We start from the raw sequence: 22,105 nt of genomic DNA, 5'->3' as shown, positions 1-22,105 counted from the left end.
ATAACTGTAAGATACAATATCTTATAATTTGGTTACTAGCTAATAGTACAGATTGGTAAATAAATAAATAAACAGTCCGTTGAGAACTAGGGCCTGGTGTCTTACAACTCTCAACCATTTCTGCTTGAGAGTAATGTTGCCTGGAATGGAGGGGACCTACAGTTTTAAGACGAATCCGAAAGGCAAATTTGAGAAAGCACTTTTGATGACAAGAATTACTCTTAGAGTATTTGCCAATTCCTCGCAAGATACAGTACTCGTGAAAAAAAATTTAGATAGCAACAGGTAGGGATTGAAATCAAGAACTCAGAATTGACAGTCCAACGCACCAACTATCTCGCCACATCAGGTACAGTACAGATTGGTATACCATCCGAAATATTGATGAGTAAAACAACTAATTAAAATTGTACATTTGAATAATATAATTTAAAATATTTAAATGCTATTCGAAAAATAATCTTTTAAAGCCTATTTAGTTCTTGTTAAGTTTTGGATATACTTAATAGCGCGTCGAAGAGAGTTCCTCAGTCGGATGTTCAGATGTTCGGATGTAAAACATGTAAAGCGAAGATGTATCAATTGACTTGATCTTCTAGTGGTAGGGACATTTATTTTGTCAAAACCGTATTGCGGTTGGTGTGTCAGGAGTACATCAGAAAAGGGAGCAACAAATTTCGAAATTTAAGGCAGGGTTGAAACATTGGATACACTGTCATATCTTCGTATCCAAAACCATAGTGAACAATATTATTAAATGCAACTTTAAGTTACAGTTGCAATATAATTTACAACCATATATTAAAATTGTTATTAACAAAGTATTGGCAGGAAACTGGTTACCCATAAAGTGCATAACGAAGCGAACCATAAACTTTGCCTATAATTCCATTGATTTGGTTGTCTCATGCCAAAGAGCGTTCAAAGTTAACGCAGAGATTTACGTATTCAATGTAATTTAAGAGAGATAAAGAATCTTTTAAGAAATCACTACGCATTTTAATTTGTTAGGGTTCAAGAAAAGACCATTTAAGTTGAAATTTTGTCAGGATCTTCATTGATATTAGAGAAGTCATGCTCAATAATAGATGACAGGAATAGTTTTTGATCACTCTTGAAAACTCATTGATATAGATGCAGAATAGTAGAGGACCCAACTGCTTGTTTCCTGTCAGTCAAATAAGAATATACAAGCTTAGCGGAACTTGCAGAAAAATAAAACTGCTGCATAAGTTTTTTACACATGCTTAGGAAAATGAATGGAGATTAAGAAAGTAACATCGTTCTTATCCAACGCTTGTATTATTTCTACAGTGCTACAAAGGAGTGCTGTTGTACAGCTGTGTTGTTTCCGGTAACCATACTGTTTTTTAAGCATTGATTTGTATCTGCAAAGTTCTCTCAAAGACTTTAGACACATATGAATTGAGATAGGTCTATATTCAGTTCCTTTAGCATTTTTAGCTGTCTAAAAAATTGGTAAAATCATTTTTAAAAATTTAGAGTTAATATTTTCCAGAGCGGAAGCATTTCATTTCACAGAAAGCAGACTTTCAACAAAATCAGCAGCATCCACAGAAGGAAAACTGAAACTAGGGTGATATAAATTTTAACTGAACGAAATATTTTTCAATGAACTCGACAAAAGCGTTTGATTGGATTGAGAAAATGGTTTATTAAGGAAGTTAATATCAATGTCGTTAGCGGGCATTTTGATTGTTTTAGTAAGAACAACTCAGGAATCTTAGAGACTTAAGAGAAGAAAACAAACATGATTTCAAAACGGTGCAGACGATTTCAAGGTTTTTTTTTATATCGCTGACTATTTTGTGAATAACAAAGAAAATATTTAAAATATAAAGAAATTCGGCTTGTGTGTAAATATTTTCATAGGGAATCATAATTATTTCACACTATAGATTTACACATAAAATAAATGGTCAACATTTTAAAATGATGGTATTATGTATTGTATGTGTATGATTTTCAGTTTACTATACTCTTGAAGTTAGCTTGTTAACTTGTTTGTGAGTGAACTCTGAATTCAGGATTAACTAGCTCTGGGTTTTCTCGGAGGACAAACAAAAAAAATGGTCCTAATAGTTTATTTAGTATATATAATACTAGGTATTATAACCATACAGTCACAGAAGCTTTAACATTATTAAATATGGCCGCTTTTTGTTTTGGTCTTCAAACCCGACACAATTCCTTAAATAATGCCATTTAAGTCTATGAAATTAATTGTAAGTCTTCAAACTGATGTATGATAAAACAGTTTTAAAAAAAGGGAAGACGGTTTAAAAGTTTTTTAACTTCCCATAGGAAGTTATTGTCAACAATCAGTAAAATTTTGAGAAAAATCGAATTGACCTTTTTTTACAAAAAATAAAAACTTAAAAATAAGCAATACTAAAACTTGGTAAGAATTGATTTTCGACTTAAATATATTTTTAAGAACTAGAGATATTGGTGTCAAACTTATTTCATTTCATATTAAACATTATTTTTGGCACTTAGTGATTTCATTCTGTGATCATTTTTTTTTTAGAAAAATCCTGTATTTTCTTACAAAAGAAATAAAAACTTTCAAGGAAAGGTTACTAAAGTTGGTTTTCGACTTTAAACAAAAACAAACTATTTCATCATATTCAGAATTTAATTAATTTTTTAGAACAATAAAATACAAAACTTGCAAAATTTGTCTAAATAATTTATTAAATCAAAAGTTTCTGAATCCTACTTTCAAAACACAATTTTTAAGAAAAAATATATTTATATGTGTAAATGTTTTTTCACGTATTAATTAATTATAATTACAAAAAAAATACTAGGATAATACAAATATTTTCATGCATCTTATTTTGTACTTATTTTAGTTTCTCAAAAATTGTACTTGATTCACTTTAAAGACATTATTTTCTTCTTATTATTCAAGCGATAATGGTCAAACTCAAACTACATGTTTATTTATTTGTAGCATTTTTCATTTAATTTTTTGTTTAAACAAAACGCAATAAACTCACTTTTCCTCTTTTTAAATATCTCAAATTAATTTCAATAAATAATTTTAAATATTCCATTCTGCGTTTCTTTTTATTTGACTATATTTCCCAATCAACTATGATTTTTTGTTTAAAAGCATTTAATAAACTTTATTGCCTTAAACTTTTGACATAGTTGGCACTTCATTCTTAGGTATTACTGGTATGGAATTAAACATCATAACCATGTTCAATATAAACATCGTCGATTTAATTCAAAGTTGTAAAGTTTCTATTGAAAACTCCAACACAAGTTCATCCCATTTCGTCCTCTAAAACGCTTTATCCTTTACAAAAAAAACTAAAAATATATGCCGTCCGAACATAAATATAGAAACACCAAAATAATTTGTGTTGTTCTTGTTGGAAATATTTTGTTTGTTTCGCCTTTTGAGTAGCTTCAGTGACCACTTTAAATTTAGGACCTGAAGTTATAGATTTTTAAAGTCTTCTATATCCTAAGAAATACAAAATTGTTATAAGATTCTGTAACTTTTCGTTGGTTTTTAATATGTGTAACAGATATTGTAAATTTTTATTTTTATGTTGTCATTGGCTTCAGAACTTCTCTGGATACAAGAAAAAATCCCAAATCCATTTTTGTTTAAATTCTAAGCAATTATAAAAAACTTCAACATACCGGGATTGTTACAAAAATCTATCTGTAAAATATTTAAATCTTTATGAATCCATCACAAAAAATGGTTACATTTGTAATCTTTTTTAAACAAAAATCTTTATTTACAATTACAAAATAAAAAACATTTTTCTCTAAAACCAAATTTTAATGGAAAAAATCTAAAACTTTCTTCAAAATCACACATTTTCCAGCATAAATTTCCATCAGTAGAATCAAAAATCCTACTGAAATCGCAAAGAAAAGCAGTTCAAAAGCCCCAGTTATTTCGTTCAGCGGTATTGTGTGCACCGCGCTGCCGTGTGCCCCTTTGAATTTTCTCAATTTATCAGTTACCGACATTTCATAGACTTTTTCCATGTGTCCATGATTGACCATCATCTCGATTTGACGATTTATTTCCTCAGTCAGAAATGAAAACTTTTGCAAATACATGCAAACAATATTATGCAATATAGGCTCTCGCACTTCGACATATTGGCCATACCTTGAAGAATCATTAGCTATAGCCGTGAGATAGTTGTCCAAATTTATGAGGGCATATTTTCCATTGAATTTGTCAAATTCGTCAAACAGTTTCGACAGAGGAACAGAAGTGAGTATCAGTTTGTCAACCAGCAGAGGGATGTGTTTGATGAATGGCAAATATGTTGATTTGGCTATAAAGATGTAGCCCTCAGCTAAGGCCTCTTCGAAGTCTTGGGGAACTCGTCGCATTGGCTGATTGTGCAGGAACTGAAATATTGAGCCTTCATAGGAACTTCGAATTATGAAGAAACTCAGGAGCCACGTGATGATTTGCAGACGCATCGGCAGAACTCCTTTGCCACCGAAGCCCCTTGCAATCTTCTTACATAAAGCTCGAGCAATTAGATTCATGAAGAGGAACATAAAAAATGTGCACCAAGTTTGTGAATCGAAGGGAAACAGCAGAACCTCGAGTGAACCATAGGGGCTAGGCTTCTTGATTAAGATCTGAACCGATGTCATAAAGTAGTCTCTTGAGCAGCCCAAATACGCCCTCCTCGGTTTCGAACAAATTGTCCCGCCAACCATCAAATCACTCTCCTTATCATCTAACTGGAAAATTTATTTTTGTTTTTAACTTTTTTAGGACTTTCAACTTGAATCATAATAACCACTTACTATCTTAAAGGCACCTCTCATCGTTCCATTAGAACGAACTTCCCCTAATCCCTGTGGGGATTCAAACACATCGAGTGTAAAATTCATGGATTTTGATAAGAAGATTAAAAAATTCCCGTCAATTCCTGAAACTTCTTGATCTTCATGGAGAAAAACAAAAGGAGGTTTATGCCATGTGACCGCCTTAACGGGACACAACCATAAGTTTTTGGTTTTCCTTGGAAATACTTTTCGATTCCATTGGAGTTTGCCATCTTCAAAACGATTATAAATTATTGGTGTAGCTCGGCGACAGCTGTTCTCGGTAAATGGAAAAAATGTGTAAATTGTGTCAGTTCCCTTTGGATCTTCAACAATGAGGTTGACATTGACAATGGACATTTGAAGACAAAATTCCAGAATTTTTTCTATGACATTGGTGCCTTCCTGGTAGTTTATCAGGATAATGTAATAGTACTGGAGTAATCCATGGATGTCGTGAGTAGTTTGCCGTTGGAGTTGAAGTATATACCTTGAAGTAAAATTGTGTACTCTAAAAGGTGTTGTAAACATTTGTTCGATTGGCCCTCACATATACACACTCCGGGATAAATCGAAGGAGTATGTACTGGGTTCTTAGAGAACGAACAAATCAGCGCAAATAACTTACCTAAGCGAATCAAAAGAATCCACAATTATCAATCGAGTGTGAATTTCATAAATAGGGTTTCTATTTGTTATTGATAAAAGCTCAAATGTTGTAAAATCGTTTTTCAACCTAGCTCTGAGTCGATCGATTATATCACCAGCAATAAAGCTTCCAAAACCACCATCCTCCGTTTTTACACTAATTCGAATGTTTTTTGTATGATCCACATTTTCAGCGACTATTAAATGTTCAACACAATTGGCAAAATTATATTCCCTGATTCCGAGCTGCCATTGATTCGCCACTGAACTAATTGGAATTAAAATAAACAGCGAGAGTAAAATAGATTTAAAAAACCAACTCATTTCCTTAAAGTTGGAAATTCAACTAGACAAAGTATTGTTAATGTTTGTGGTATAAATAAAGTGAAAAATGCAGATGGGGAAGGTAGTTTGGTTATGTCATTCTGACACGAGAAATATGATAAATTGATGACGTTTATGAAAACTAATTTAAATTAAATGTCGTGACATTAAAATGTTTGCGGAATAATATTAATAAATTCATGATGCTCATTTATTTAAATCATTTTTTAAATCAAAAACGTTTAACTGTTATTTTCATATAAGAAAATTAAATTATTTTATCATATGAACATGCTTTGTTGCAATAATTGAAACTTCTATTTAAAGCAAGCAATGTAGATATTTAATTTTCCCATAAGTGTTGGGCGGTTTTATTTGAAATTAAGTGAAAACCATTTTTCTATAATTTAGAAATGTTGTAATAAGTAGTTTTAAATACGTTTAAAATGGAATTCATAATGCGGCTATGCATTTATATGGAAAAAACTGCTATTTTTGATTAAATACTGTTTCCTAGCTCCTTTGCTGACTCAATGGGACTCTAAGTAATCGTGTATTGAAAATGTATTGTTTTGATTTTTTCATTGAATATTTTTAAGTTTCAAAGATATGCAATTCCAAAAGTTGTCAAATGAATTTATACAGATGTTTTCTTCTTTTGAATAGTCAAGCCATTTAAAAAAAAATGGAAGAACTTTAGTCCGATTGAGTTGAAGTGAAACGGTTTAAGAATCGTATTTACGTGATTTTTTTTTAAACCACTTTTTAGTTTTTGTTTTATGTTTTTCGGGTTCTGAAGATTAATCGCTTATTTAATTGTGCAGCAGAAATTCATAGTAACGATTACGATATCAGGGGTGATTTTTGAATCACGACCAAATTTAATCTCTATAGGTTTATGTCAAATTTTAAGCTAAAAAGCTGTCACGACGAAAATGTGATAATCTACTTCAAAATATGTCATTTTTGAAAAGAGCTACCAGACGCTTACACAAACAACTGGGACATTCAGTTACCATTTTTGTGACTCACAAAGCATTTTGCAAGGCATCCGAAAAAACAAGAAACATAGGAATGGTATTGTTTTTATCGTAAGGCTTTAAAAAAAATAAAAAGAATTTTAAATAGTTTCGAAGATGTTAACTTTACTTTAAGATTAGTTCGAAATGGAAAATAAATGGTTTAGAAAAACAAAGAAAAAGAAAATGACATAAATGACTACCTTGTGGTGTTCCAGAAGTAAGTTTGATTTTTTGAATTCATAACAAATTAAGATTGAAGCCAATTTCAAAATTTCCTATAGATCTCTGATTTCTAAATTTAAAAACCGTTAAAATCAGAATTTGATTCGAAAAGGGAGTCATTAACCTAATTTAATAATTTTGGATACATTTTAGAAAGTAGCAGAACCTCCACCTGCCACACTATAAAGCCCAAAGTGGGAAAATTGATTTGTGAGAAAACCGATCTCTCAGCATAGGTTGGGTTAGCTTAAAGTGGCTGTCTGTGGTGGAGTAGGACACACTTAGGACAGTTTAATGGCCCATTGGAATATTACTTGAAGCTTTCTACCAAGTTCAATGAAACCAGTTTGAGTTTAATTCGCTTAGGTAATTTGCGTCTTTGAGCTAAAGGAGAGCATGTACAGAGGATGTGAAGAACTGTTTTCACTTCTTCTCATGCACTAAAAAGTATATGTTTGTCTAAGGCATTTTATAAGAATTCATTTAGGGTGTTAAGATGCATTCCTGAGACCACTATATTAACATCATCTGAGTAGGCAATCACTATGAAACCCTTGGAATCCAGACCAGATAGGATTTCATTTACCATCAGATTCCAGAGGGGAATGGATAGAACACCACCTTGCAGTGTCCCTCTGATAACGGATCTTCTAGCAGAGCAGTTCTGCTAGTCAGTATTAAATTAATTAACTCCCCAAACGAACTCTCTACGTTCAGAGAAGTTAGTGCAGATGTGACGGCAGATTTCTCCACGTTGTTAAAAGCTCCTTCGATGTTAAGGAAAGCAATTCTATGGAACTAAGGTGTGTAACGCTATTTCCACCGATTTACCTTTACAGTAGACATGTTGAAACATAGACCAAAGGCTTGTTTCAATGTATCAATACTTGTCCTTAAATGAATATCAATCAATCTGTCTAAGGTCCTAAGAAGAAATTAAAATAGACATATAGGTCGTAGATCTTAAGAGTTAATTTCCTAGCATTTTCTTGTTAGCTATAAAAACAAATTTCACTTCTCTCCATGCTAAGCTAATATGGACCAGATATAGACAGCTGCTAAACCTTGCCTTAAGGATCGGAGAAACTATGTCTAAGGCTAACTGGTAATGCTGAATTAAATGGTTTGAAACTGTTGAGAGCCATTTTAGCTAATTCTTTGTGATCAGACCTTTTAGATTAGTTACATTGGAACTTGAATTAATATTACTGCTGCAAGTTGTGGTTAGAGAGCTACCAGAAAAGTCAGTATCCAGTAAAAAATCAGCTATTCTTTACTTGAAATTGTCCAAGAGTCAACTCCATTTTTCAGACATCTAGGCATAGCTGGATTAATTGAAAGAATTTTTCGTCGCCTTGAGTTCAACAATTTCCCACATACTCATCTGAGCGAGTTTAGCTCTGAGGCTCACCATTGTGGTTTCTTATTTCTTAGGAGTATAAGTGGAAATGCATTGATGGTAAGATGAGGTCATTGACTTTATTATCAAGTCAACTAGCATTAAAGGAAGGACTAAATAGACACGGTCTTGTTAAACTTTGTAGTATGTTTCTGTAAGTAGGCCACTCAGTTTCCCGATAATTTTGAACTGTCAATGGACTAGGGATTTCATCCACATTGTTCCTTGGATACTTTCAAGTCCAATATTATTTAGTAAATAGTATCACAGACTAGAGCTAGGTCGAGTGTTAGTAATAAAAATATGTTATTTTCCAACATTACTTACTTTGAGGTTAGTACCGAGGATATAATCAGAAAGAGGCTTGGATGTGAATCACCCTGATAACTTCCCATCCCGTCTTTCGACTTGCCTTCCTTAAAAGAATTGTAGGTTTTCGTGTTTTGTTAAAAAAGTTGTCAATTGAATTATTTCAAAAATGTTAGAGTTGTTAACCATATTTTCCATATGACGAAATAATTTGATTTCAAAATCAATTTTTGTTAACGAGATATTTTAGTCGTTAACCAAATTTTAAGAATTTTAGTAGCATTTCTTAAAAGTTTTTATTTCTTATATGAACAAATACAAATTGGGTGAATGAAATTAATTTCAAGTCAATACCTTCTATTGTTTACGTGATATCGGGAACCGAACATAGTTTTTACCAAATGTTTGTACTGTTTTTTGTAATAATATTTTTGTATGAAAAAACGTACTGTCGGATTTTTATCAAAAATTCATTAAATGTCGAAAACAATATTTTGTGTGAGATAAAATAAGTTTGAAACTTTTATAAATGCTTTTTTTTTAGGTTTTTAGTTTTTGTTAAAAAACTTTCAATTCGATTTTTCAAAAAATTTGATCAAATGTTCAAAACTATAAATCTTTTATTTCGACTCTAGGGACCTTATAACGTCGAGATATGTCAAAATTTTCAATTTGACAAATCGGACCCAATACAAAAACTTCCTATTGGAAGTTAAAAAGAGACTTACCTCCGTCGTTAGTATCTGCCCCCATACAGAGTGATGAGAGTTAACACCGCTCCCGAAGATGAGAGTGATTTTCTGCCGTTCTGTTTCAGTGATGATTCTCTCTTATCTTCCATAAAATTTATTTGGAATCTTGAAAAAAAATTTTATTGCGGGAGATCCCTCAAAAATATAATATAGGAACTTTTGGTATATACCTTCCTTCAAGATAAGAGAAAAACTGTGCAATGTTGTAAGTATCAATATTAAAGCAACAGATTTAAATAAATAAAAGTCCTTGGCAACTACCTCAGTTTTTTCTCAGTTTGAAGAATCTTACTTGCTTACTTAAGGTGGCGCTACAGTCCTGTGTGAACTAGGGCCTCACCCAACAAACTTCTCCATCTAGCTCGGCCCCAACTAGATGTCTCCAGTTTCGCGCTCCAAGTTGGGTGAGGTCACTTTCTAATTGTGCAGGCCATCTGATTCGCAGTCTTGCTCTACTGCACTGTGCTGTGGGTGTGGATTCAAAGTCGTTGGACTTTTACCCTTATGGCTAAGTCTACGTTGCTATACATGCTGTACAGCTCGTCGTTCCGCCTTCTCCTCCACTACCCTTATATTCATACGGGACCGAAGATCACACGAAGAACTCTTCTCTCGAAACGACCCAAGGTGCTTTCATCCGCTTTTGTCATAGTCGACCGTATAGCAGGACGGGGACAGTCCATCGCACTAACCATCATGTCACGGGTACTACCGATAACCATCTATTGGGGTTTAAAAATTCAACTTCACGGATCAAATCCCGCAACTAAAAACATACATTGGAGTTTTTACTTAGGTCAAGGTTCATAATGTAATTATCCTTAAATTTTTAGCTCTTTAAATATCAAAGGTGAAAATATTTTTGTTTTCTTTTTCTTTCTAAATATAAATATCGGTTTTACTATTCAATGGATTCAACACATTTCCTATTTCTCTTTTTAATTGATTGTGTAGGATGTATAAATTTGAACAATCCTTAAGAGCACAAAAGTTAATTCTTCTTCTTATTCCTGGTCTCTATCTTTTCGATGATTTTTTCCAATTAATTAATTTAACATTTCTACGTATGTACAATTCCTTTTTTACTTAAATAATAAATATGAGATGTGGATATGTTTGTACATATTGCTTAAAAACATAACATACACAAATACATACATAACTTAATTTATGTTGGAAAATGTTTTTTGTGATCCTTTGGATATATTGCTAATTTATCAGCATCTCTGGTTATTATTTTTTCTTTATTTTATTCATTTATCTGGTTGGATTTTTCTACATCCCAATCGCTCATGAAAAAATAAAGAAATATTTGCAAAGGCAGCAAAATTGATGCAAGAACAGACAAAAGGACGAAAGAAAAAAAAATTAAATGAAAATAAAGTAAAAGAAAAGTTGAAAATATTCTACGCTTCATTTTGTTTTGTAAATATACCTTAAGGGTATTTTATGTAGGCGAAAGGAAGGAAGGAAGGTATGAAGCTCTAAGATAATTATGTTCTTTAAAATAAATTCGCATGAAAAGTTTTTTAAAGTTAGCATTTTCTGTGTCTGTATCTGATGGATAAGATCCTGTAAACATCTTTTTTTTAATTTGTATTTTTTCCTCAGTCCGGTAGTTTCTTTATTTAGTCTTTCAATTAAATTCACTTTTGCCACAGTAACAAAAAAAATAATAACATTTCTTTGAAATCGTTAAAAACCGTGCTAAAATATGGCCTTGGCTGGGGTATAATTTATTTTAACTTATTAGATGGTTCATCAGCATTGTAAGTTGCCTTTGAATCTTTTAGTGGGATTAAAAAATGTGTTCTAATTATAGTTATTTTATTTTACTTCATTGCATTTATATTTTCAACTTAACCTTACTAATTATAAAAAGCAGACAAATTACTATTTTACATAATTTTGTTGGGTTTTATTCATTAAAAGAGCTTCTCGAAACACAAAATTGAACTGAACCACTGACGAAAAAAAACCTTATACTTAGCCTTTGTTTGGAAAATTCAATTGACTATTTTTTTTTTACCCTTTCAATGAATTTTTCAATGGATTTCTATATTTCAACGTTAAAATATTAATAATAATAAATATTATGCAAATATATTTAGTATCTTTTTATCTTTTCAAAAGGTCAAAAAATCAATGAGACTTTGAACTTTTTAATAGGATACATTTTGCACTGACTAAAATTTAATGGAATTAAAATGTAATCCTACCTAGGCTGTTAGGTTGTTTTTGTTTTATTTTTTAATTAAGATTCAAAAAAAATTCAAGAGATTGGTTTAATAGTACTTTAAAAAAAATGTATTATATTTATGTATATTATTTTTATTTAAATTTCAAGTCGCAATATTTATTTCTATAAAATATTTTACAATAATCCTAAATACATATTTGTTTCTATTTTCTATTTCAGATATAAAACTTCGTTTTAACTGACAAAATGTTTCAAAGCCTCTTAACTCTCCATCATCTACTTCACTTAATACAAATAAAATTTTAAATTAAATTAAACTAAAACTTAAATTTCAAAAATAATGTAAACAATTAATTGATATAAAAGTTATTTAAAAACGAAAAAAAAAAAACAAACCTAAAAATTTGACGCTCAAAAAACAATGTCAACAACGGGCTACTTTTGTTTGCTGAATTTTCGAACTTATTTGATATATCTGTGTTGTTATTTGTTAATTATGGTAGCCGCCGGTAGTAGAGTTGTAAATGGTTTAAAATGTTATTGTAATCCAAAGGAATGTGATGTTATAAGATCATTAGATTGCCCTGGTAAGGGTATGGTATTATGGGATCCATGCAAGTAAGTTTTGCACCTTTAAATAATTTTAAAACAAACGACTTAGTTAAATAAAATTTGAATTTATTTTGTTTTTTAAATAGATGTTGCAGAATGTGTGCGAAAACTTTAGGTGAAACTTGCGGTGGACCAGGAGGATTTTCAGGGACCTGTGAACCACCACTGCAATGTGTTACAAAACTTCCCATCGCAAGTGGTTTAGGTGTTTGTATGGGTAAGGCAAATTTATTGTTAAATTTTTAGTTTAGAAAAGTTCAAAAAGAAAGCCCTATTTATTGAGGTTTTTCATTTTTAAAGTAAATATTATTTTCACATCGGAAGATTGAAGACATTTTTAAAATTTTAAAACTAACACAGAAACGATGTCTTTGCGAGTGAAGTGAAAGAAAAATCATTTAGGAAGCAGGTGTTTTTTAAAAAGAAGATTTCTTAATTTCTTGATGCTAAAGGAACGACTGGCCAGATATTTGTATTAGCTTTTATGTAATAAAGTTATATATTAAACCGGTAGACTTTGAAGTCATAAGATATGTTTGCAGGATACCAGAAACAATTGTTGAAATCGGCCTTTAGTTTATAACCCATACGAAGATTAAAGGATACAAAAAAGGGCTTTTCAATAACCGCGGGTGGATGTTAAAATGGAATAAAACAAGCTGTGTGTGAGGAATTTGCATTTTGCAAGGCGCATGTATGCCACTAAGTGTAGAATATGACATCTTTCAAATGCCAGGATGGTGGCACGGATCAGAGTGGTCCAATTTTAGATTACGCTGGATATGAGCGATGGCCTGTGTAAGTTCACCTTTAGGGCATCTGTCGATTGTGTTCTATTTTAGACCTGCTACTTCAAGAAACCCCACAGAAAAAAAAATTGGAGGGGTCAAATTGCATGACCATTCACATCACCCCTGCGAGAAATACGGACCAATTACACCACCGGCCCAAAACCTACACCAAACGGTAACTATTTGAGTATGTATTATCACATGTTGAACCCGCGGGGGTTGGTGTCGTAACCTAAGGCAATTTGGCTTCTTAACACAGTCATTATTCAAAAACTCCGCCTCAACATAGATGATATTTCGGTAAGAATTGGGGTCATTTGAACGTGCTGTCCAATCGTGTTACTTTCCATGATTATAAACAACCAGTAAAAACAACCGAATAATAAATAAAAGATTTGACAAATGTAACCAAAATAAAATTATCACCGCGAGGCGCCGAAATCTACCCACGCCAATTGAAAAACAATTTATTGTTTACTAAAAACTTGCATCAAAACTCCGTATTGAAGCATTCAATCCTAATTACATTTTTTACATAACATCAGGTTTTTGAAAAAAAAAACCCTTAAAAGAAATTTAAAACAATGTCTTTAAAATTAAATTAAAACCAACATAGAACAAAACTCTTGGTAAGAAAACTTGCTGACGATTGATGACGTCATCGCCACACTAAGATCAATGTAGCTCCATTGTAACACTCAGAAGTATTGGAATTAATTAAAAACAAAGCATAAGAACCTACAATGTTCATAGATTATCTTGTTTTAGCCATATTAAAAGGCTTTGATAAAGCATAATAGACGGTTTCCTGAAATGTTTTCGAGTTCTTCAAAATTTTTGAAGACGTGTTATCCTAAAAGTTTGTTGCTGGACAGTGGAATAAGAAAAAAGTGGCTTGTATCTTTCTGCTCTTCCTGATCACATGTCAACAGAGGTAAGCCGAATTTCATTCTGAAGGTTACACAACAGGGTGTTATTATTCTCCCAAGTAATAGTAGAGATTTCTTGTCCAGGTGCATACTTAAACAGGATTTATGTTTGTCCGAATTGGAACATAGTTTCCTGGATGTAGCACGAGTTTCTAGGCTTTCCTATCTTTCATGGGTTTCTTCAAGTATCTTTTTACCAATTACCTGTTTTTATTCCAATGGGATTCTTTTCGAATCAGATCAGACAGTAGTTTACAAGCTTTGATTTGTTTAGTGACGCAGAAATCGGTTATAATATCGCTGCTTGGCTATAAATGAAAGTGATATCGGCGTTTGATAGCGCCATTTTTGAGACCTGTTTTACAGTGTTCGTCTCTGACAATAACTCGCCTTAAAAATCACTGCTTTGATTAGGGAATCTGAAAGGTTTGGCAAAATTGAGCTTTTTAGAAAGTAAACCTGCGCCTATTCCCTGCCTGTGCCATCTAAAGTTTTTTTTTCACGGGTACTGCCTCTTGCGAGGAATTGACAAATTCTCCAAGAGTAATTCTTGCCATGAAAAGTGCTTCCTCAAATAAGTCGTTCGGATTAAAACTGTAGTTCCCCTCCCTCCCAGGGAAGATAGTACTAAAAGGTTTATCGAAGTTTAGACAGCGTGTCATGTAGTCTTTGCTTACATTGTTCCCTATGTATTCATGTACAATCTGCCCAACAGGCGCTGTTTGCAGCAGCTTCGTTTACATAAGAGTCCAGGGGTAAAATTTGGTATTGCTTTCAGTCCAGGAGTGGAAGTGGTCCTAATCAATCCAAAATATAGGAACATAGAACAAATCACTAACTTGTAAATACATTGTGAATTTTTATTGGTTTAGAGATTACTTCTGAATTTTTATATTTGTTTTGATTTTGAAAAATGATTTTAAAAGTTTTTGGCTTTGATTTTCTGGATAATTGCAAGACAAATTAAAAGGGAACGAGCATTTGACCCAATTATAATTTTGAACAACGTTTTCTATGTACGTTGACACCAGTTTATATAAGCGTTTGCAGTTAAGCATAGTGCGAAATAAAGTAGGCTACAATTTCAAATTCAATTTAAGCTATCTGGTCATGTTTAAAAAACAACAATTTTAAACATTATTTTTACATTTTTTTCAATCTCTATACATGCATCAAAAACATGATGTGATAACCTTTTTAGAGGCCAAATTATTTAAAAGCCATTTTGATTTTTTCTGGTAATATTATTTACTTAAGATTTTATGAAATACTAAAATTTTATAAAATATTATGAATTAAGCTTTTAAAAGTGTTTTTTTTTTTGTTTAAATGTTGAAACGTGATAAAATAAAAGCTTAACATGATATCTCGTCTTTTTTACTTGAGATATAATGAAGTGGTATCGAAACAATGATACCGAAAACTTACAATTCAGATGTCTCAAAAATCCAAATTAATTTCAAAATTTGTTTGTAAAAATATTAAACTTAACAAAACCGCAATTAAATTTTGCATAAAATGAATTGGAAGGGACTATACAATAGGAATCTTGGCAATTACCATATTAAATATAACTAACTTGATATTAAAATTGAAATTTAAAAAAAAAATATATAGTTCTCATAGTTGTATACATCTTAAAAAGCAAAATGAACACAGTACCTATTAAATCAATTTTCAAAAGTTAAATTGTTGCCTTAAATATGTAGGTCTCTACAAAAGTTTTAAAATAGGTACACAGACAGTAATGTCTATTTTATCAAATTTTAGGGTTCCTTCCATTTTTCAACTGAACAGAAATATAAAATTGGCAATATACTTCGAATTCTACAGAAATTTAATCAAAATCGTTTCTTTAAATATAAATCATACCTTTTACCTATTCGCATCACATTTTTTCAAGTCATTTTATTAAATATTTTTCAAAACGTTTTTGAAGTATGAACTCGTTTTAGCTATAAAAAAGATCCTTAAATAACTGAACTGAACATACATCTTTATGTTAATAAATCTTCTTTAGTGTCTGTCTATAGAAAGAGAGCTCAGAGTCTATATAAGAAAATAACCACACAAAAAAGAGGATAATAAATAATTCCCTACTTTTCTTCAGCTTTCCTTAATATATACGTACCAAACATCAGTAGAGAAGACTATATACCTATTATGATAATATTTTCATATATCCTTACAACCACTCGCCGGCGGTATCGCCGCCGTCGCCGCCGCCAAAAATAAAATATCGATGAAATGCCACTCCAGCAAGCCACATAATCATCATCATCATCATCATCTTAAATAATATTAAAGCATCCACAACTGTGTCTAATGAATTATTAATATGAAAATGTCCTTGACATCTTTCCCTTCTATATAGGTCTCTGTAATAGGTACAAACATAGGTATACACTGTATAAACATAAATGGGATATGAAAGCTATTTTGAAGATGATATCATTGCAAGGAGCTACGAGATTCAAAGCAAAGAATGAAAGAAGGAAAAGTGATTTGTCAGTGTAATTGGATGTAAGTGGTTATTAAAGAAATAACTTACAATTCAGAGCAACACACTAAAAAAGAAAAGGATCTAAATAAGTTAAGGTGTATATGAAAATTTGAGTGCCAGGAAGGAGTATTAAAGAATGGGAACGTGCCAAGGATTTCTAATGATTTGTTTTTTTTTTCTTTCGTGTCAACTTTAATATATTTGTAGGTTATGTTGTTTAAGGACTTTTTGTGTGTCTCTCTTACGAGAGTGGATTAATTTTCTGGTGTAAGAAAAGAGGACTTCTTCTTTTGACAATCATAAATGGAAAATATGCCTTTATTTGACTGACAATTTAATATCGACAAACCTTTGAACTTTTCACAATGTGTCGCTTAGTGACCTTTGAACAATTTGTGTGGATTTTCATTTTTACATTTTTATTTGAAGAAAGAAGAACAATTCTTTGATAAAATTGAATGCAAATCAAAAGGAAATTGAATTCCTTGCTTGTATAAATAATATGCAAAGGTATTTCATTCAATTTGTTTATAAATTTAAAATTGTATTTTATTTTTTTAAATAAAGGTAAAAGTATAAAAAAGGGGATTTAAAGAACCATAACTTTATACGAATCAATTTTACAGACAACCATTCCAAGTTTCCAGCATAGATTGAAAATTATCTTTTTTTTATTTATTTCACATCTGAACTTATAACACGAGACTTTTGTTATCTAGCCAAGAAAAACTTTTGGCTGGCATTACCTGTCAAACTCAGTATTTATTTTGAAGAATTATAATATTAGTTTAATGTTTGTAATTTTCACTTAGCAACGCGTTTTAAATATTAAAACTTTTTTAAATAGAAGTGTTTCAAACATAACCATTTTTAGTGCATTGTGATTTTATGACCCATACAATTTCTTAAGTGAAAGAAAATAATGCGACTTGGTTTTAAGACACACACATTATTATCCAAAGTATTAATCACTTTTCTCAGGAGAACTTATTCAAAGTTGTAATAGAATTCAATCGTTTATGAATGCAATAATTATAATGACTTTTATTGAAAGAAAACATAGAAATCTGTCACATAGAGTTTTGCAAAAAAAACATTAATTTAAGCATTCATTTTACCAACAATTTTATTTCCAAGTTTCATTGATGTTGTTTTTATTTCCATTCTTTGAATCCTCTTTGAAACTTCTTATTGCTTTTAATTAATTTAATCTTATTCTTAAGTTGCTATTTAAGTAAAGTTAAAACCATCAATTTAAAATGATGTTTGGTTTTCGAATACGTGGTTTGATTTTAATATTTAAAAAACAAAACGAGTATTTTTTAAGAGATCAATTAGTTCAGTATTTCAGTATATTTGTATTCCTTTTTATGAAATTTTCTATTTTATTTGCACATTTGCGAATAAATTTAATCGGTAACATCTTATTTCTTGCAATATTACTATTGTTTCGTTGCACGTAGCCTTGTCTTGTTGAGAACAAAAGTCATTCACATAAATACAGAGTTTTTTAAAAGTAGAGCAAACGACGCATTATTATTTTCTGCCGCTGTTTTGATATTTTTCTTTAGTTAGGTTTGCCATTTCATGATGGAAAGATCTACGATCCAACAATGAGTCGAAATTATTAAAATTTACTGCCGAAGTTCGGAGTCAGTGGCCTCAAAGTTAAGGGCACTACGTCCAATTAATGGTTGCCATAGCAGGTCAACAATTGAGCGCCTAGTAGACAAATTTTAATCCACGCTCACAGTGAGACGTAGTATCGAAGATATTGCTGCCGCTGCGGCTTCAGTTGCAGAAAGATCAAATGTGTCTCTCATAGGTCGTTCTCAAGCGTTATTCATCTCTGTGACATCTTTGTGACGATTTTACCGAAAAGATCTTTGCCTACATCCTTAGTCCTTACAAGATTAAATTGCAAGAACTGAAGCGGGTGGTCAAGCGTCGTATGTTCGTAAATTGGATTGAGCAACAACTTGAAAATGATTCGGGTTTTCATCGAAAAATCATCTTCAGCGATGAGGCTCATTTCTGGCTGAATGGCTTCGTCAGTAAACAAAATATGCCTTATGGCTCAGGCAGCAATCCACACGTACTCTTTGAGGCATCATTGCATCCCGAAATTTTTACGGTTTGGTGTGGTTTATAAGCCGGCAAGCGGCGCGCGATGTCATTGGGCCGTACTTTTTCCGTGATGATTAAGACCAGCACGTTGTGAATGGAGATTGCTACCGTTCAATGATAACAGAATATTTTTAGCCCCTATTGGATGATATGGACTTGGAGAACATGTGGTTCCAAAAGAATGACACCAGAAGCCACACAGCGAATGTCGCAATCAATTTATTATAAACCAAGTTTGGAGAACGTGTTATCTCACGAAATGGTCTAGCCATTTGGTCACCTCGGTCGTGCGATTACTGTGTTAGACTATTTCCTGTAAGGCTTATTCAAGTCCATGGTCTATTCCAATAAGCCAGCCAATATTTATGAAGTTTGTCTTGAATATCGAACTTGAAACTGCAGCGGTATTGGCCGATTTATGCTTCACAACCGTCGAAAATTGGATTCAGCGTCTGGACTTCTGCAAGCGGTCCCGTGGCTTCCATGGAAAAGAAGTCAAGTTCAATACATTATGGCATCAAATGATCTATCACAGGAATACAGAATTTCACTGATATCCAAAGAAAAAAAAATTGTAGCGCTCCTATTGAAAAACCCGAAACCTTCGGATTCAACCCAAAAAAGTCATAAATCACATCCCAGTAACACAATTCTTTCACTATTTCTGTTTAACAAGCCTTCATTTTTGAATAATTAAGATTAAATCACACCACCATGCCACAGCAATCATCAGCTCTAAAACCATCCCAAATAATGACATGTTGAGGTTGTCGAAGGTTTTCAACAATCATTCTTGGATTTTCCGACGGCCAATATTCGAGAATTCTAATTCATAACGGACCTATGAACGGGTAATAGGGCCCCATCACTTAACATGTTTTTTTGTTGAAAATCTGGATCTTTTTTTTTACTGATTATGTCCTTTAGTAAAAAAAAAAAAAAAAAAAAAAAAAAAATGTAGTACCCGTGGCATGATGGTTAGTGCGTTGGACTGTCATGCAAGGGGTCTTGGGTTCAATCCCTGCCTGTGCCAGCTTAATTTAAAAATTAATTTTCGCGGGTACTGCCTCTTGCGAGGAATTGACAAATCCTTCAAGAGTAATTCTTGTCATGAAAAAGTGCTTTCTCAAACTAGCCGTTCGGATTCGGCCTTAAATTGTAGGTCCCTTCCATTCCTGACAACAGTACTCGCACACAGGAATGGTTGAGAGTTGTAAATCACTAGGCCCTGGTTTACAACGGACTGTTGCGTCACCCCATTTGATTTTGATTTGATGTCCCTTAAATGCATCAACAAGGACACAATAGTGGAAGCAAAAATGTGAAATTAAATTACTGATGATTAAACGGCTCGAGTTCTTGTTTTAACCTAACTTTAAAAGTATAAAAACCCTTGTTTATATGCAGAATGGGATGTAATGTCTTATAACAAATAGCAAAGAACCGACGTGGAATTTGAAAACTCATAACTTTTCGTTAATACTTCAGACGGCATTAGCAATATTGAGAGTTATTTTTGAATAGCGCATACAGTTTCCATTCTTCAAATCACTTAACTTTACCAAAAACTCAAATTTTTCGACCAGTTTCACTATTGCCGGCATGACGCACAAACTAATTAGCATTCTCTTAATGAATTTTGATGCGTTGTTGAAGAGTGTTTATAATTACATTTTAAGCAATGAAAAAGTCTATAACTTGTCAAATGTCCAAAAATGACAGCTGCAATTTAAAATAGAACCAATTACTTGAAAACCCTTCAATATTAAAATTATCAAAACCATTACAGAAGAATCAAAAAATTATAAAAGAATCCAAAAACACACATAAGCTCTCAAAAGAATGCATTCCATTCAATATTCTTGGAAAATGATTGCAGTCTTTTTAATGCCACAATCATAAAAGAATTAACGAAGTCACTGTCATTGGCAGATAGAATCAATTGTTTGATATATCTAAATAAACCATTCTCAAAAGATCGTATTCTCAAACGATGGAAATCCTAAAAGATTATATTGACAAAACTGTCAATGTGTATAATCGCTCATTACATATTCCCTTTTGCTATTTTGTTTTTCAAGATAAACCATGATTATTTTTTTCTACAAATCTGGAGCCGTAAATCCATTTATTTTTTAATGTTTTCAATCACTTTGTAGTTTGACTTGGGGACATTTTCTAAAAGAGCCTTACCAAAAATAACTAAAAGTCACAAAAGACCTTAGGTAGAGTTATGTAAAATTTCTTTATCCACATTCATCACAAACAAATTCCTAACTATTTTAGTATTTTAGGAATTTATATTTTAAAACAAAGGAATAAAAACATAAACATTAATTTTAATTTAAAATTGAATTTTATTAAAGTTAAAATAGTCTTGTATTGTTTTGTTCTTAAAAACAAAATTTTCTATCCATAAAATGTTTTCCTCATTTGCCTTTATTTCTTTTGAACAGAAAAATAAAATAAATCAAAGGAAAATGATAAAATCAATGAAAAACATGCACACAATTTCAAAAAAGGTTATCTGTAAGAGAAAATCAATTCAAAACCTTATACCTTTTTAGATCCTTTAAGGTTTTATTTAATAGAAAATTACATATCGGTTGAAAAGATACAATCACTCTGTAGATAAGTAAAAGTATCTACATCCTTATACTTTACATTAAAAATAAATGTATAGTTTTTGTGAAAATTTACACCTCAACATACATTATGTATCGTCCTATAGCCTCGCAACAACTTTCTAGCATTCGATCTTATTTCGTTTTGAGAAAAAGTCTCTTTATCCTCCTTTTTCCGATGCAGCGAGGATAACCTTGTAGGGTATGAAATGGGTACAGAGGATATTTTTACGATTTAAGTGCATCTCTTGATTTTGTTTCTTCTCCTTCTTCGTTTTTGTTGGTATTTTTGTAAACCCCCTGGATATATTTAAGATCCTTTATGAAATACGAGAAACATAAAATAAAATTCGAACATAGAAAATAGATAGTATTTCCTTTCGATGAAAGATTTATTTCTGGGTATGTGGAAACCATCACTCATATACATACTTTACTTATATCCAATTGTATCCCTTTCCAGATAGTGCCAGCGGGTTAACAAAAATTATATCTATGAAGCTTTTGTATCAGGTTTATCTTCCATATTATACCAACTAAAAATAAAACATACATATTTCGTTATCTTGATGGAACCTTCCTACATTATTTTTGAATGTGTTCGTAGTTTTACAAAAGGACTTTTTTGTATCTTCTTTTAGTTCATTCTCCTGAAGGATACGACAGGTTTTTCATGTTAGTTATATTTAGAGGTAACTATTTTTATCTCATCTTTTTACTTCAGACACACAGCGTGCATTATCGGGATGTTTTCAAAAATCCTTTTCACTGGAAAATATTTGGTATATCCCACAA

The 22,105-nt window shown here is 31.7% G+C and overlaps 2 protein-coding genes across 2 annotated transcripts in view; one reads left to right on the top strand and one right to left on the bottom strand.

Moving 5' to 3' along the window:
• Positions 1–22,105, top strand: part of LOC129941422 (cysteine-rich motor neuron 1 protein) — a 92,253-nt gene that overhangs the window by 11,799 nt on the left and 58,349 nt on the right. The window contains exons 2-3 of the mRNA XM_056050042.1: positions 11,944–12,342; positions 12,423–12,553. Of these exons, the coding sequence (XP_055906017.1) occupies positions 12,146–12,342; positions 12,423–12,553 (328 nt within the window). The 5' untranslated portion in view covers positions 11,944–12,145. The remainder of the gene's footprint in view (positions 1–11,943; positions 12,343–12,422; positions 12,554–22,105) is intronic.
• LOC129950887 (uncharacterized) lies at positions 3,829–5,823 on the bottom strand. The gene is made up of 3 exons (XM_056062823.1): positions 5,477–5,823; positions 4,828–5,338; positions 3,829–4,761 (listed from the first exon to the last, which is right to left on the bottom strand). Exons 1-3 carry the CDS (start codon positions 5,818–5,820, stop codon positions 3,829–3,831), a joined length of 1,788 nt encoding a protein of 595 aa, XP_055918798.1. The 5' UTR covers positions 5,821–5,823.

This window comes from Eupeodes corollae, chromosome 1 (assembly GCF_945859685.1).
Source record: "Eupeodes corollae chromosome 1, idEupCoro1.1, whole genome shotgun sequence".
In the NCBI taxonomy this organism is placed as follows: domain Eukaryota; kingdom Metazoa; phylum Arthropoda; class Insecta; order Diptera; family Syrphidae; genus Eupeodes; species Eupeodes corollae.
This window is presented reverse-complemented; position numbering and strand designations above follow the sequence as displayed.